The 16,265-nt window shown below is 40.8% G+C and overlaps 1 protein-coding gene across 2 annotated transcripts in view; it reads right to left on the bottom strand.

The window, feature by feature from the left end:
* Window positions 1–5,151: 5,151 nt before the first annotated feature.
* The window catches only part of tmem117 (transmembrane protein 117), a 46,929-nt gene continuing 35,815 nt past the window's right edge, over window positions 5,152–16,265 (bottom strand). The window contains exons 5-8 of one of the 2 annotated variants that reach the window (XM_085282706.1): window positions 15,927–16,024; window positions 14,145–14,304; window positions 9,029–9,158; window positions 5,152–7,993 (exon numbers count right to left, since the gene is read on the bottom strand). In XM_085282706.1, the coding sequence (XP_085138832.1) occupies window positions 7,332–7,993; window positions 9,029–9,158; window positions 14,145–14,304; window positions 15,927–16,024 (1,050 nt within the window). In that variant the 3' untranslated portion in view covers window positions 5,152–7,331. The remainder of the gene's footprint in view (window positions 7,994–9,028; window positions 9,159–14,144; window positions 14,305–15,926; window positions 16,025–16,265) is intronic. The other variant, XM_085282705.1, reaches the window with a different exon arrangement.

Below are 16,265 nucleotides of genomic sequence, written 5' to 3'. Positions count from 1 at the left end.
ATTTACAACTGAGGAATGCAAGGAGGTCCTACTTCTCTGACATCATCACTAAAAACAGCCATAATGCTCGGGTCTTATTTTCTACAGTTGACAGGCTAACAAACCCTCCTGTGTCAGTGGCAGCTGAACTTCATTCGACCATGGCCTGCAATGACTTTGCCAAATTCTTCACTGAAAAAATCCAAAAAATTAGACAAGCAATTGGTACATCAACAGCAGATCCAGGATGTCCACCAAAAAGCTGTTTAAACACCATGAAACAGTTTCAACCTATTAACAGCAAAGACCTGGAGGACATCTTAGGTCAACTGAACTCCTCCTCCTGCTGTTTAGATGTCCTGCCAACAAGTTTTTTCAAAAAGGTCTCAAAGACTTTAGAGTCAGACCTGTTACAGATCGTCAACTTTTCTTTATTATCAGGTGTGTTTCCAGAACCACTAAAAACTGCTGTAATCAAACCTATACTGAAAAAGGACAATCTTGACAAGACACAAATGAACAACTACAGGCCGATCTCAAATCTCCCATTTTTAAGTAAGATCATTGAAAAAGCAGTTTCTCAACAGCTCAGTTACTTCTTAAAACAGAATAATTGCTACGATGCCTTCCAGTCAGGTTTTAGACAGAACCACAGCACTGAAACCGCTCTGACCAAAGTGTTTAATGACATATGTCTGAATACAGACAGTGGAAAAATGTCAGTCCTAGTTTTACTGGATCTCAGTGCAGTATTTGATACAGTTGACCACAACATATTACTCAAACGACTGGAGAACTGGACAGGTCTTTCAGGAACTGTACTAAACTGGTTCAAAACATACGTAGAAAACAGGAAATACTTTGTATCAATAGGTAACTTCACATCTGAGCAGACAAGTATCACATGTGGAGTTCCCCAAGGTTCCATCTTGGGACCCCTTCTGTTTAACATCTACATGCTCCCACTGGCACAGATTATAAACAACAACAAAATAAACTATCACAGCTATGCAGATGACATACAAATATATATCACAATGTCACCAGGAGACCGAGGCCCTGTACAGGCTCTTGGTAAATGCATTGAGGAAATCAATGACTGGTTGTGCCACAATTTTCTCCAGCTAAACAAAAACAAAACTGAGGTAATAGTCTTTGGCGCCAAAGAAAAACGATTACAGGTCACCAGAGAACTTCAATCTATACATCTAAAAACCACAAACCAGGCGAGAAATTTGGGTGTAGTGATGGATGCAGACCTAAACTTAGAAAAACACATAAAGACAATAACAAAGTCAGCTTACTATCACCTCAAGAATATATCAAGGATAAAAGATCTGATGTCTCAACAGGACCTGGAAAAACTAGTCCATGCATTCATCTTTAGTAGGCTTGATTACTGTAACAGCATCTTTACAGGTCTACCTAAAAAATCAGTCAGACAACTACAGCTCATTCAGAACTCTGCTGCTCGAGTCCTCACTAAGACCAAAAAAGTGGACCACATCAGTCCAGCTCTGAGGTTCTTACACTGGCTGCCTGTCCGTCAGAGGATAGACTTTAAAGTTCTGATGCTGGCCTATAAAGCTCTGAATGGTTTAGGACCAAAATACATCAGTGACCTCCTGACCCAGTATGAACCATCCAGATCCCTCAGGTCATCTGGATCCGGTCTTTTATCAGTTCCCAGAGTCAGAACCAGACACGGAGAAGCTGCATTCAGCTTTTATGCTCCTTATATCTGGAACAAACTCCCAGAAAGCCTCAGATCAGCTGAAACACTCAGTTTATTTAAATCCAGGTTGAAGACTCACCTGTTCTCAGCTGCATTTGAATAAAGCACCAAATCCACACTTTAAGCTTAAATTTCAAAACTTACATTTAACTACTGATTTTATCTCTGATTTTATCTGTTTTGATTTTATATACTGTTGTTTGTTTGTTTGTTTGTTAATTAGTTAGTTAGTTTATTTGCTTGTTTTATTCAATTTTAAATCATGCTTTTTATTTGTTCTTGTTTCTAATGTCTCTGTAAAGCACTTTGAATCACCTTGTTGTTGAATTGTGCTATACAAATAAACTTGCCTTGCCTTGCCTAGTATTTTCTGGTATTTCAGTCACCTGAAAATATCAGCTGATTTAAATCTCAGTGTGCTTAGGTCGGGAGATGGAGCTGAACTTTAACATATTATATAAAACTATTTAAAACAGTGCAGTGTGTGAGTTTTGCAGCAAGGCTTACAATGTCAAGATCAACTTTTTCCACTGTTCACAAAGAAATACGCTGCACAGTGACAGATATCTTTCTATTAGATATTTTTCTGATTGATATTTTCAGTTTTGTAGGTCCAATGTTGGTAAAAAAAAAAAAGAGACATTTTTCCCCAACACTGGATTTTATCATCATTTACCTGCTGCTCCACTGAAGGACATTGCAACTGAATTTTTTTTTAATATTCACCAAGCAGCTCTTCATTTTATATAACTTACGAACAATTTGAATAAAATTTGATCCTCTTCCTCGACACAGGAAGAGTAAGGCAGACATCATTATCACAAACCCACCCCTGGGGTTTCAGTCCTCTGAGTGACTTGTTGGAGGTTCTGAGAGATTTATCCGAGCCACATGTTCCTCTGTTAGGTATCAGAAACCCGCAGAAGGAATTGCTGATGAATTCTCTTTCCCTTGTGGCCACTGGGGACAGAAACCATCTCAGACTTGGTGAAAAGACTGAAGGGAAACCTTGTAGCTGGCTGGGACTGACAGTACTGATAAATTTCACAAGGTCTCTAAGAGTCACGGAGCTGCCAGCACAGAGTGATGGGCCATGCCAGGACATGATACACTGATCTAATTGGAGGATAGCTCAAAGACAGTAGAGAAGATTCCAGTTGATCTGTAGCTATGGCTCATTCCCTCTAGAGAATTTTTCTGCCTTATATTTAGCTCTAGGTCCAACAATAGTGCTTCATATCCTCCCTCAAAAAGCAGTTCTTATGTCTTTTTGGATTTGTAGACATGCTATTGGAACAAATAGTAAATAATGGGGAACATTTCAAAGGTGCCTGAAGTCAGTTTGAAAGAAAGCTTCTCTGTCATGAAAAAAAGAAGCAAGCTAAAAATTTGATTACCAGACAGAAAGGAATTGATCATGAACGTTTCCAACACGAATGCATCCACGGCAATGAGGGAGAAGTCGATACACTTTTAAGACAACGTGGGTATCAGGCTCCAACACCCCATAAACATTTTTTTTGAAATGCCTGTTTTGATGTGCTCTCTCACTTTCTGCATGGTCCTCAAAAAAAAAAAAAAAAAAAAATCAATATCTAATTTCTCAGCCCAATGGCAGACTTGGAAGAGGCCTCAGTAAAAACAGCTAATACACTCTGGCAATGGGATTTATTTCACAGACAAACAACAAGCATCCGTGAGACCTCAGGTATTCACAAATCTGCTTGCAGGTGTTTTAATATTTACTACTGAAGCAATCTAGCTGAGGCTCTTATTAAAGCTAATTTTGCAGTGAATGGCACAGCAGGATTCAAGTGTTGTGGGTGCAATTACACATCCCGGGATACACGGTTACTGACAATGGAGTGCTGGATTGGAAGACACCTGCGATAGCATAGTCTCACATCAGTTTGTTTAACTGCTTCTGTCACATTACAGATTTTTCATAACTCACTCCTCTGTTGTGTTAAACCGGTGGTTGGATTCCAGGCCCGTGAAGCAGCTTTCTACAGCTGATGGATGAAACAGTCACTGTTTAACATGATTTAACCTAAAACGATCAACCACTTTTTATCAGCAGCAACCCCTGCAGTCCCTTTTATCTATTAACAACCACATGCTTTAAGAATGGGTTAGATTTAGGCTTACATGCAACCCTTTTTAATAGAATCTTTGCATATATGTCAAAACAGAAGAGCTTACAAGAAAAAAAACCCTGCAAGGCCAAGATGCGTGTATGGGACTTGATCTGAAGGGTAACATCTGGTAGTCCCCAAAAAGAGAGTGAAATCCTATATTATAAGCATGAATATGTACATATAATACATGGATGTCGACACAGAATAGCTCCCAGCTCATTTGAGTCGCCAAACTGGACCACATGACCGTGTTTGTGGTGTTGGAGCATTTTTAATAGAACAAACAATTTAAATTAGATTGTTTTATAGTTAAATTTGCGATCAGCACATCCAAGAGTCTTAGAAGAATTGTTGAATATTTCCTAGTGAAAGTGAATAACTGTTACATCACAGATCTGTCATAACGCACTCCTCTGTGTGGTATTTTCTCATTAACCACTGGTTGGATTTCAGCCCTTTCTCATAATCGGCATCTCTTATTTAGACACAGCTGCACTTTGAGATAAAGGGTAAAAGTTGAAGAGCTCACAATAACTATATCCTGGTGTTTATGTCTACCATCCGTGTCATATAAATTTAGCAAATTCGCACAGTAACATTCGCCGATTAACACTAAATGCACAGTGGGCGACTGGCTCTCGTTCACTCTATAAATGTGATCCCTAACATTTGTAGGACTCTTTCAGTGCCTTTAAAAAATTTCGCAACATTCCTTTCAAAATTTCCTCTTGAATCCAGCGTGGCTCTGATCATCCGGCACTGCCATCCAGAGCCAAGCGGCGTGCATGGCAAAACAGCAAAGATGAAAAGCCGTACTGTGCCATAATTCTCTGTAACAAAGCACATTTTTTTTCTTCTTTAATATATTATCAATCATCTCAAGGCCCTTCAGATTTTTCTCTCAACCTCAATGGAGGAGTCCCAACACCACACTGGGAACCAATTCTGTCGGCAGTGAGTTCAGTTTTCATCCCTCAGACATTTTCGATCCAATCTATAACTCATTTACACGTAGACATGTTCTATAAACAAATCCCGCCGGGGAACAAAACAAGTAACAAATTCAAATTGTTTCCCACTGGCATAAATCAAACAACGGACAGGCTCAGAGGAGAACTCCTGCTAATCTGAGCTGGGTGCTATGTGTATGCAGGCTACGTATTCGAGTGTCCTTGTGAAGAGATAGTATCATTATTTCTCCTGTTGCCCACATTAATTGGGTCAGCAGATGCAAGAAGCTTGACCTGCACTGTTGCTTGGCAACTATACTTCCCAAGCATATAGAAAAACTGAAAAGCAGAACTTAACTTGCGAGTTACTTATCGAGATCATCAACCTTGTTCAAAAAGAATTAAGGAAAGTGGTCAAGCGATACAGAATGTAAAAAATGTATTAATTTATTGGTAGCACAAGGTTCAACAGTAGTACAGTACACTGTGGAAACACAAAACAATCCCCTTTGCTTCAAAAAACAGAGAGGAACTTGTAGGAATTGTCAGTTATGCAGCACAACACAATGAAAACAGTCCGAACAAGACAAAGGCCTCACTTTTAACCCAAACAATTACAGCTGCATTCCAAACATATTAGAGCCCCTTCATGTCCAAAGAGGTTCTGCCCTTTGGTAAAACACTAATATCTAATGTCTTCACAGAGCTTTAATGTATAAAAGGATAATTACTAAACCAAAAGCTGCAAACCAATTATGCTGAATAAATTGACCTCTTCACAGAATGGCCTTTGTTGAAAAGAAGTGTAGCAGCAAACACCTACACACTTCACATGTGTCTGCACACACACACACGGACTGTTAAGTATAAAACATCATGTACAGACACAAGTGGACATCTCTCTCTCGCTCTGCTTCCAGTTCACACACACAAAAAGACAAATGCAGAAAACTCCACTGTGTAATGTTCTACCAGAACAGGACCTCAACCTTAAATAAAAGACATTTTAATTGTTTTTGTCATTTCAAAAATTAAAGATAAAAAAAATTTAACGATAATCCATTAATGTGAATGTAATTATATTAATTTGTACTGTAGATAAGTTTACAAAATGTAAGAAATCTGGTCATATTCTGTTACATGATGACTGCTGTGCCTTTCATTGGCAAACAAAGCAGACTATTTGAGAAATATCATATAGATATATGTCATAGTTTCTTATTTCTGCAGCCACAGTGTAATATTGTGCATTATATATCAATGCAGAGTACAACAAGAGCACATGCTATCTTGCGTTGTCTCGGTGCGTACATGTCTTTGTCTCAAATCATCACATTTTCTTGCAAATATGTTCAAAATACTGCATGATTGAGCATCTTTGGTCAAAAGCATGAGCAAGTTCATTATATAATTAACAACAAACTTAATTTAGATGGTTATTTTATTGTATAAAAAAACAAAAAAGAACATGTTTTTGGACCAAACACCCCCCAAACTTAGGTGTACAAACACTTTTACACATTAAAGCCAGTTTAAGCTAAAATGCTGCAGCTTTTAGTTATGTTTGAAATGAGGGTTTCTTTTACAGTAGGATAATGCACCTTTTCTTTCATGCAATAAAACAGGAAAGAAAATCTGCTTTTACAACCATTAGCTTTACATAAAGAAGCCCTGAGCTTTGGAGAAGTCACCGCTGCACTTCAATGGTTTACATTTATGTTTATGCCAAGGGCAAAAACCACCTTTTCTCCCTCTGTTGGTATTCAGTAAAGGTGCAGCAGCCGCATAAGCAATCATGAGGTGGCTTGCTGCTTAGCTATTTGATCTCTGCTGATTGCATTTATTATCTTTGCAACTAAAATCAAGTGAGGGTAAATGAGGAGGTCGTCACCGTACACCGATGGTCATAAACACAATTAAAACGTAGTAAGAGTGACATCGCATGAGAATAAATTAAAACGATAAAGTTTCAGGATCAAATGAGGTAACATGATGTCGATATGGTAAGAGCATACAGTATGTCAGACATTAGTAAAGCAGATCCGGATGGTCACACAGGCTGTTTAGAATATGCTTTGCGTATCTGAATATGTCAAATATCAAGGCACTGCTGTAGTTATAACACTGTTTTGAAACAATAAAACTCCACTAACCAAAGGTCACATCTGTAGAAATAGTTCTCTGTTACAGGCACCCGTTAGTGTACCTTGACAAAATTGAATTAGGAAAATGTAAAATCCAAGGTAGCACCTGGTCAGTTGAGGTTTTGCAATGGATCTGCTATGTATCAGAATTGGTGCCATTTAAAGACTTTTAAAATGCTTTTGGTACAAAAATATATTAATATGACTGGAACAGCCATCAAGGTTAGGCTAGGTAAATAACACTCTGTCCTTCACTTGAAGAACTGTGTTAAAGATCCTCCTCTGACATCTCGTGCTGTCCTGAATAAACATGCTCGAGTTGTTTACCATTGATCATGTTGGTTCCAACCTGTCTGCAGGTGCAAAGTTTCAGAGGTTCGTCAAGTCACGGGGAGAATTTGTGAACATCGAAAGAGACTGCCGGTTCATCCTGCTCCGTGCTGTCGATCACAATGCTCGGATGTGTCTCTTGGGTTTCCATGGAAATCGTAGAGTTCGTAGAGGGTGTCGCTCCAAAGTGCGGCCCATCCACCGACAGAAGCATCGGCGTTCCCGATCGTTTGAGGCTATCGGTCATAGTGACATGTGTCTCCTCTGGCGTCGCGCCCATCTCCTTGCTGTACTCGGATGGCGACTTCCTCTTTATCCTCTCGTAACTCTTGTCTGGATTTTCTGTGAAGGTCTCGCTGTCCTGAAATCGACCAAACAGCCAGATGAAAAACCCAAAGAGTACGAACGCCACTAGGCTCGGAATAAAGGCCAGGCATTTCACATCCAAGCTGGCTCCAATGTAGCGGCTGTGGAGGAACATGTCCCGCTCCACGTAGGTTAAGTTGGTCCTAGGGTCAACGTTGGTGGAGCGCCACTCGTAGGTGAGTGTGCTGTGATTGAAGTCCTTGAGGGTTTCTGGCTCCTCCACTGTGAAGATCTTCTCACCAGGCCCAACATACTGCCCATATTCATAGGGCTTATAGAAGATCTGGTTCTTCCACATGTTAAGGTCCAAAATCAGCACGAGGAAGATGATACCATAGTTGAACCACTTACCTGCAATGAGAATTTCAACTTGGATTAGACCAGGCTTATATTTGAAAGCTAAGTAGCATGCACGCACTGTAAAGATGATTTAAAGCATATCCTCAACGATGTACCACACAAGCCTCCACCAAACATGGCTAAGCGGGCAGAGTCCATAGATGGATATGCTGTCACATTCATTAATCAGAAATTCCTCTCATTTTGCATGCAGATAGAGGTGGTAGCTCCTCCACGGTATCTCCTAACAAGATCACTATATTACCATGAGACAGCCCACACCACCACTGCCCAGGTTGTCTGATAGCAGGCAGATGTCGCCCCTGGTATATGTGACACTACTCCCTACCTTTCCCCGAGATATGATGCTAATAAGCTTTCAGTTAAACCAATCACGCCGCACCGGAGCCATTTCCATAATGCTTAATGGATATGCAATGCATTAAGGTTAACAACCTTCTGCGAACCACTGAGCCTTTGAACAGTTTAACATTTAGCTCAGGAACACTGGTTCGCCTCCCCTTGATAGTCATGACAGGCCGTGTTCATGTGGCAGAACCAAATAGAGAAACCAGTAGGACGGTTTTAAATGGGAAATACACTCATTTGCAGAGAACATTAAAGAGGCCGAGATGCGAGAGATGATGAGGGAAGCATCTCGCACATCAGGGAGGAACGCGAGGAACAGGAAACACAATCGAAGCGGCGTTGGCACCTGCTTTCCACAGAAACTACACATGTATTATAAATGGTTGCTTGTGGTTTAACCAACAAACACTTCCCCAAAGAAAGAAAGGAGTGGAAAAGTAGAGCAGCCACAGCACTTTTTTATTTTAAGTATTCACAATTCAAAAATAGGGCAAATTTATGTCTCCCTCATGGACATTTTCATTTCTTTCTGCTGCCTAATCCATTTCCAACAGCTGTAAAAAAATAAAAAAATAAAAATGGAAAAAAAAACAAAAACAAAAAAACAGAGGTTCTCATTAAAAAAAAAACAATGAAATAACCCCGTTCTTTGTCCGGAGGACCTGTATCTGAGTGTACCTGTGATATGAATGTGGTACTCCTCTTTAAAGATGCGCTTGCAGACAGGAAGCTTAACCTTCACATGTGTTGTAGACATTCCTGGCAGATTCATATCCAGGTCACCCATGAAGTGAGGGAACTCCCAGTCCTAAAACACGCACAAATACAACAGGTTTTGAAAATTTAGCTCGCAATTGTGATGCTGCCACCCATCTGAATACACTGAAGTGACTAATGTCAGCTCTGCATCATAGTTTATTGGATGCTGAACACTTCACAGAAGGCTTCAATATTAGCTAATATTAAGACTCAGTGGAGTCTCTTCATAAACTGACTGGAGGTTAAACGTGGTGCCAGCTACTGGAGACGGCAGACGAATCTGTGTGTTTACACGCATGTGGTGTGTACTCATGTGCCTGTGCACATGGGATTTCACCAGATTAAAAAATATATATATATATATATATATCAGCAGGCAGCTCAACATCAGCATCTTCCTCTGCCCCCGTGGTGTCACTTTTCTTTTTTGCAAATATGTAGTTTTATTGGGTGGCTAGTAGGTTTTTAGTGAAACTATTCACTATTCATACACAAAACATGATTCATTTATTAGGTGAAAAAAGTATTATTTCTTATTTTTTTTGAAAATGGAAAACTGTCAGTTCTACAGAGTCCTACAGCTTTGCATTTTTAAACCAGTGAAGTACTGAAGAACTTTTTTAGATTAGATTTTATTTTTTTTAATCAAAATTTAACTGAATTCTAATTAATAAACAATATACACTCATCAGCCACTTTATTAGGTGCACACTGCTAGAGCTGGGTTAGACCTCTTTTGCCTTTAGAACTTCATTAGTTCTTCATGGCATAGATTTAACAAGGTGCTGGAAAGACTCCTCTGAGATTTTGGTCCGTATTAACATGACAACTTGAGCAGCTGTCAAATCTGTTACACCTGCGGATTTGACAAGCGCACATTGGTGATGCAAATCTCCCGTTCCTATCCCAAAGGTATTCAGTTGGATTGAGATACGGCGATTGTGGAGGCCATTTAAGTGCACTGAACTCACCATCATGTTTAAGGCTATGTTCACACTGCAGATCTTAATGCTCAATTCCGATTTTTGGATCAAATCCGATTTTTTTGTCTAGTTGTTCACACTACAGATAAAATGTGTCAGCAAACACGCTCCAGTGTGAACCCTCAAAGTGGCCCGCATGAGCAAAAGGAGAAGTCACACACAACGTGCTCTGTTTAGACCCAGAGCAAACACTATTGTTTGACTGATGGCCCTTAATATAAAGACACTTTTTGGACTTTACGTTTCCCAATTTTGCTTTAAGTTGTAAAGTTGTTTTGTTATTTACACATGGCCTAATAATCATTCTTATTGCTGTTTTAGAGAGGAGTGGTGCTTCATTTTTCCATCTCCCTAGTGAGTGTGGACGCTTCATCTCTTTGCTCTTTAAACGCTTTGCTTCTTTTATTGATTTTTATGCTGATTTTTTCCCTTTTTTCCGTATGAGCTTCAGTTTCACTAACATCTACACGGGATGGCCAGGAAGCGTCCGCGATGTCTTCTCCGGCGCTGATTATTGGCGTCTGTCTTGTGTCAGTGACGTAAAAAACAGATTTAATGCGACATGACCATTCAAACAGCAGTCGCTTTAAAACATCAAATCATCGGATTTGAAAATATCAGATTTGTGCTGTTCACATGATCGGATATGGGTCGCATAGGATCAAAAAAGTCGGATTTGATGCGCTTTCGCCTGCAGTGTGAACGTAGCCCAAGAAACCAGTTTGAAATGATTCATGTGTTACCCTGGTGGAGGCAGCCATCAGATGGGTACACTGTGATCATGAAGGGGTGGATATGGTCAGCAACAATACAGCTAGGCTTTGGCATATAAATGATGCTCAACTGGAACTAAGGGGCTCAGTCCATCCATCCATCCATCTTCTACCACTTATCTAGGTTAAGGTCAAGGGGGCAAGCCCAGACTTCCTACCTCTTCCAGCTCACCTGGGTGGACACCAGGTTGTTCCCAAGCCAGCCAAGACATAATCTCTCCAGCAAATTCAGAGACCTCCTCCCAGTTGGAGCCTGAAACACCTTGCCTTTGAGGTGTCCAGGAGGCATCAGATGCCCAAACCCCCTCAGCTGGCTCCTTTCCCTCCTTGAATTATCAGGGAGTCCTAAAACTCCTTGATAATTCAAGGAGGTGGTTTGTATGTTTCAGTGATCCCAGGAGCTTTTATGTCAGAGGAAATTTTTCCCTGCTAAGGTCTCCTAGATACAAGGCAAGAAGACATTTAGGATCGCCTCTATCCTAATGCTGAAGAATCAGGACCAGGCAATATTTTTCCAATTTTAGTGAGCCTGTATGAACTGCAGCCTCAGTTTCCTGTTCTTAGCTGACGGGATTGGCTCCTGATCCGGTTTTCTGCTGCTAGAGACCGTCTGCTTGAAGAGCATATTGTGCATTCAAAGAGGCTCTTCTGCTCATCTTGGTCATAACTAGTGGTTATTTGAATTACTGTTGCCTTCCTGACAGTTCAGAGCATTACATTCCATGTAAACCCTAGAGATGATTGTGGGAAAATCCCAGTAGATCACCAATTTGCAGGCCACCACCATCTGGAACAAACAGCCACACAACATTCAAAGTCTTTTAAAATCCCCTTTCTTCCCCATTTTGATTCTCGCTTTAAACTTCATCTTGACCATGTCTAAATACCTGAACGCAGTAGGCTTCTGCCAACCATTGAACAAGTGTCCCTAATGAAGTGGGCAGTGAGCAAAAATTTGCTTTTGTTATCAAAAAATTAAAGATCAAGTAATTTTTTTAAAGTAAAATCTAACCTAACAGTGAATACAGAGCCTTAAATTGTTACTGTCTGCTGTTCTGCTGCTGGAGACGATTCCTACTGTATGTCCGTGTTACGACACCATTTTAAAATGTATTTAAATATTTCTGTAATGAGTTACTTAAGATTATGAAAAGCATGGCATTAAAATGATTATAAACACAGATGAAACTAATGAAAGTCACACAGAGAGACAGAGAGAGGAAAATGTTATGAAACAGTTTCTTTCTGCTGAGCTGACTTAATCATTTTGCAAATTAGCTTTTGTCATAACTATTAGAGGGGAAAAAAACAAGGCACACATAATTTCAGATTAGCTCCATTTCCATTTGATTCTGTTATTTGCACAGAGCTTCTTGCTCTGCACGAAATTAACACATCTGAATTCACTACGTCCTCATGTGATCCAAGGTCTCCTGTGCCAATATCTATGAACAGAACAGCAAAACAATTTGACGAGAGCCCCTTGGATATTAATTAAGTCCTCCACTTTGCTTCCGTAGCTGCTGTATCGGTTGCCGTAGCACTTGCAGGCATGGCATTTAAACATTCCTACCACAAAATAATGAGTCTCTACAACAAATACAGGTAGAGTAAACTGGCAGGGTGTATCAACATCTTTCACATATGTAAATATGTATATACAGAAATCTGACATTTGGTTGCCAAAGAAAACCCAAAACAGCAAAAAGCCACAATTATATAAAAAATAATAATAATAAAAAAAGAAGATAAAACCCTGCTCGGAGGCAAATCCAGACAGGTCATTAATTGGAGCATTAATTAGCATGAGAACAAAATCACCCATCTTTTCTCATGGAGGCGTGAGATTAACTATGGCACAGATCCAGGATAGAGGCGAATGAAGCTGTTGGGAGGGCTGCGGCGGATGAATTTTTATTGACCGAAGGAATGTAGTGACGGCCGCCGGTGCGAGAGCCCTGTAACGGCACAAGCTAACTTGACCCATAAATAATTGCAGTAAATGTGCTTGCTGTACACCGCGCAGAAAATGAGCGGAGGCCTGTCGTAAACAAATCACTGCGAGCCGGGAATGATAAACAGCCAAGTTACAGTGAGTGAGCGTGAGCGAGAGAGTCGAGGGTCCAGAAATGGAGATGTCAAACACATCGTCCGGGAGTCGGTCAAGGAAGGCGAAAAAGCTGGCCTCAGCGAGACGCGAGGATGTTTGGGAGGAAACGCTTGCACAGTGTAAGATCAGCTACTGCTTTAAATCTGCATAATCACAATAATTGTGAGGAAAAGACCACAGCGTGAAGTAATTACTGGCTTGAGCAGCAAAAAGCCCTTCTTAAAATAATGAACCGTTTCAATAAATAAGTCTAGAAATCACTTTTAGTGTTACAGTTGTTCTAATACACAATACCAAGGGAATAATAATGGCGTCGGTGCCAGGATTCTGTGGAGTGAGGTATTTATAACACTGAAAAATGTCCTCCCATACATTTGCTGGCTCCTTATAATTACCATAATAAACAGAGTGGAAATATATGTTTAGGGGATACGAGATATTGGTATTGTAGGACGTCCTCTAATACCTGCTAACGAGCTCCAGTGAAATATGTTCATTAAACATTGGGAGGCGCTTTGCTGAATTAGGCTCAAGAAGCTCTGAGCAAATAGATGATTGGCCTGTGGTTCAGGCGCATGGTTAGCAGTGTGGGGGAAAACAAAAATCTCACAATCTTTCTCCTAAGCACACAGTATGTGTTTTTGGGGTTTTTTCCCCCCAGACAAGCACATTTGCATATTCATGAGTGACTGACACAGGCTTTATTGATGTTCACTCTCCTGTGAGAGAGAGAAGACATTGGGTTGGGGGCGGTGGGGGAAGTGGGGACTTCAATCTTGTGAGTCATCATTAAACAAAATAAACTCGTCTCTAGGCTCATAGGGAGGTCTGGGAAACATGATGAAGACGGTAAAAGAGATTTTTTTAAAAAGTCAATAATTTATATTTAACACCACACCACACCTCTCTGTTTGTATCTTCGTATATAAACAGATATACGTGTGTTTGTGTGTGTGTGTAAGTTTGTGTCCGTGCCAGCTGAGAGGGATCAACCGCCCTCGCACTGCTTTGTGCCGCAGTGCCCCATTGATGAATAGGAAGGAAAAAGGGGGAGGCAGAGGACCTGGCAAGGTAGGTAATAGAGTAAGCCAAGAGACATCCCAGCTTGCTTCTTTCTTTCTTTCTTTCTTTCTCCCCCCCCTTAAATTGGCCCCATGGGGCTGATCTACCTGCATAACAATGAGAAGGTCAAAGACCAAGATGAAGGAAGCTAGGAAGGCTCTGGAGACCTCATCACTGGGCAGGAAGCCTCGGTTCAGGTTGTCCCAGCTGATCCAGTCGGTACTGATGACCAGAACCACTACTGATGTCAGAGAGATGAGTACTGTCCTGCAGCACAGGAGAGAAGAGGAGCATGATAACAAGCATTAAACTTGAGAAAAAAAAAGAACATCTAAATATTTTTTCTAAATTTCAGCCTAGATAGGTGCACAGTTAGCATCACATATCTCAGAACACAAACAACAGGTACGACAGCTACAAGAGAAGATCAATCTTGCACTGTTCGGTCTCTCTTCATGGACTCAATAATGCATTGAACCACACTCTTTTACCAAGATTTGACAAATAGCGTGAGTTTCCAGGAAGATGAATGTGCATAGACAATAACTGTGTCTGTTTGTGGATGCAGAGACAATGTAATTCAAAACTCTACTGCATACATATTTCCATGCATTTACATATTTAACATGAGCCAAAATATCACTTACCTAGAGAGGGCTTTTTGGGGTTTTTTTGCATTCTTTAACACTTCCCGCATTTCGTTCATGTCACACTGGGATTACTCTGCATTCAGTGTTCACTGAAAAATTTCTCAGCCATGTGAAGAGAGGCAATGTGACTTAGTATTATTCTCCACTGTGTATTTTGTCTCAATGTCACCCAGCGATTATTGTGCAGTTGTGTGCATTCTCACACCACACATCGGTTGGCTGCATTGCAGATAGTGACTGCCAGCTCATATCCCATTTCAGCTGTTTGAGAGATAAATTTTGAGGGGTTTTATTATTCCACAAGCGGCATTCCCTTCCCTCAGCACGGACGACTTTTGGCGCTGTCCTTTACAATTTGCAACGGCCCTTCAGCACATATTGACAAGACATATCCAGCGACGCATTTATCAATCACATTTCAAGCGCTGAATTTCAAACGATAGCTCATCAAATCTGGCATTGATTGTGACACGGATAGCTGAGGCATCCATCAATATAATGAAGGGCTGCAGAAAAGTCGCCGAACAGTTCGTCCGCCTGCATTCTAATTGCAGGTGAATCAATTCGGCGAAAAGGAAATGTTAAAACGCTGCGGCCAAATTCGCTTTGAAGTTTAAGATGTCTCGAGCTCTCTGTGTTCCTATTAACTAGATGTCAGACCTGTTTCAGTTTTTTTCACTTTTTTACAATGACCCCGAGATGAACCGCTGCAGAAGCTTTTACGTGAAATATCTGAATGACACGCTATGTCAAACTATCTGACAGCACCAAAGGACTTTTGTGAATGAATGCCGCTGGGACCGTGCAGCGGTGGTGTAGTGCATCTAAACAGGGAGTGGTTCTACTTGTCTGCTGAGTAAAGTGCGCATCAGACATGGTTTGCAGCATTTGTTTAGCACTTATTTCAGGGTCACAGCTTGTGGTATGAGTAAGTAAAAGCCGGGGCTATGGTTTGCCTGGAGACCTCGCTGTGTCCATTGATTTTCAGCCTGTTCTTCTAATTAAAGGTGCTGACACTGAGTGAGGGATGATTAACATGGCTATTGACTGTGTGTAACCCTGCAACGCGCTGAACAGATCACATAACACGCACACATGCATGTACACACTCCTATAGAGCATTACAGGAAGACGTAGTATAATTCAAAGCTTGAGGAAATATTGATATCTTATGTGCATGCAGGTAAAGAAAAGCACAGTCTAACAGACATTCTATTTCAGTGTAAGAAAATGACATACCAGAAGAGGACGATCCTGTTGTTGCCTTGTTTCCAGAACCTTCTGGCAGCTTTGCCCCAGTCTGGGTAGTGCTGATCCTGGAGCATCATGTCTGTCACCTGTAGAAAGTAAAATAATGTAATAGTTCTCTGTGTGGGTTGGGGGAGAGTTGTTACCCTAACTGAGGAAGTTCAAGTGTCTTGAAATCTAGTTCACAAGTTACGGGCAGGCGATGCATGAGATTGACCTGTAGATTGGCCCACTGCCCGCAGTAATGCAGGCACTCGGCCCTGTTTTCACCGCAGCGGTGAAAACAGGGCTGAGCCAGAAGCTTTTGATTCACCAGTCCATCTACATTCC

Source organism: Mchenga conophoros, linkage group LG7 (genome assembly GCF_057382185.1).
Source record: "Mchenga conophoros isolate Kocher_MC1m ecotype Shallow Benthic linkage group LG7, M_conophoros_male_GT1.1, whole genome shotgun sequence".
In the NCBI taxonomy this organism is placed as follows: Eukaryota; Metazoa; Chordata; class Actinopteri; order Cichliformes; family Cichlidae; genus Mchenga; species Mchenga conophoros.
This window is presented reverse-complemented; position numbering and strand designations above follow the sequence as displayed.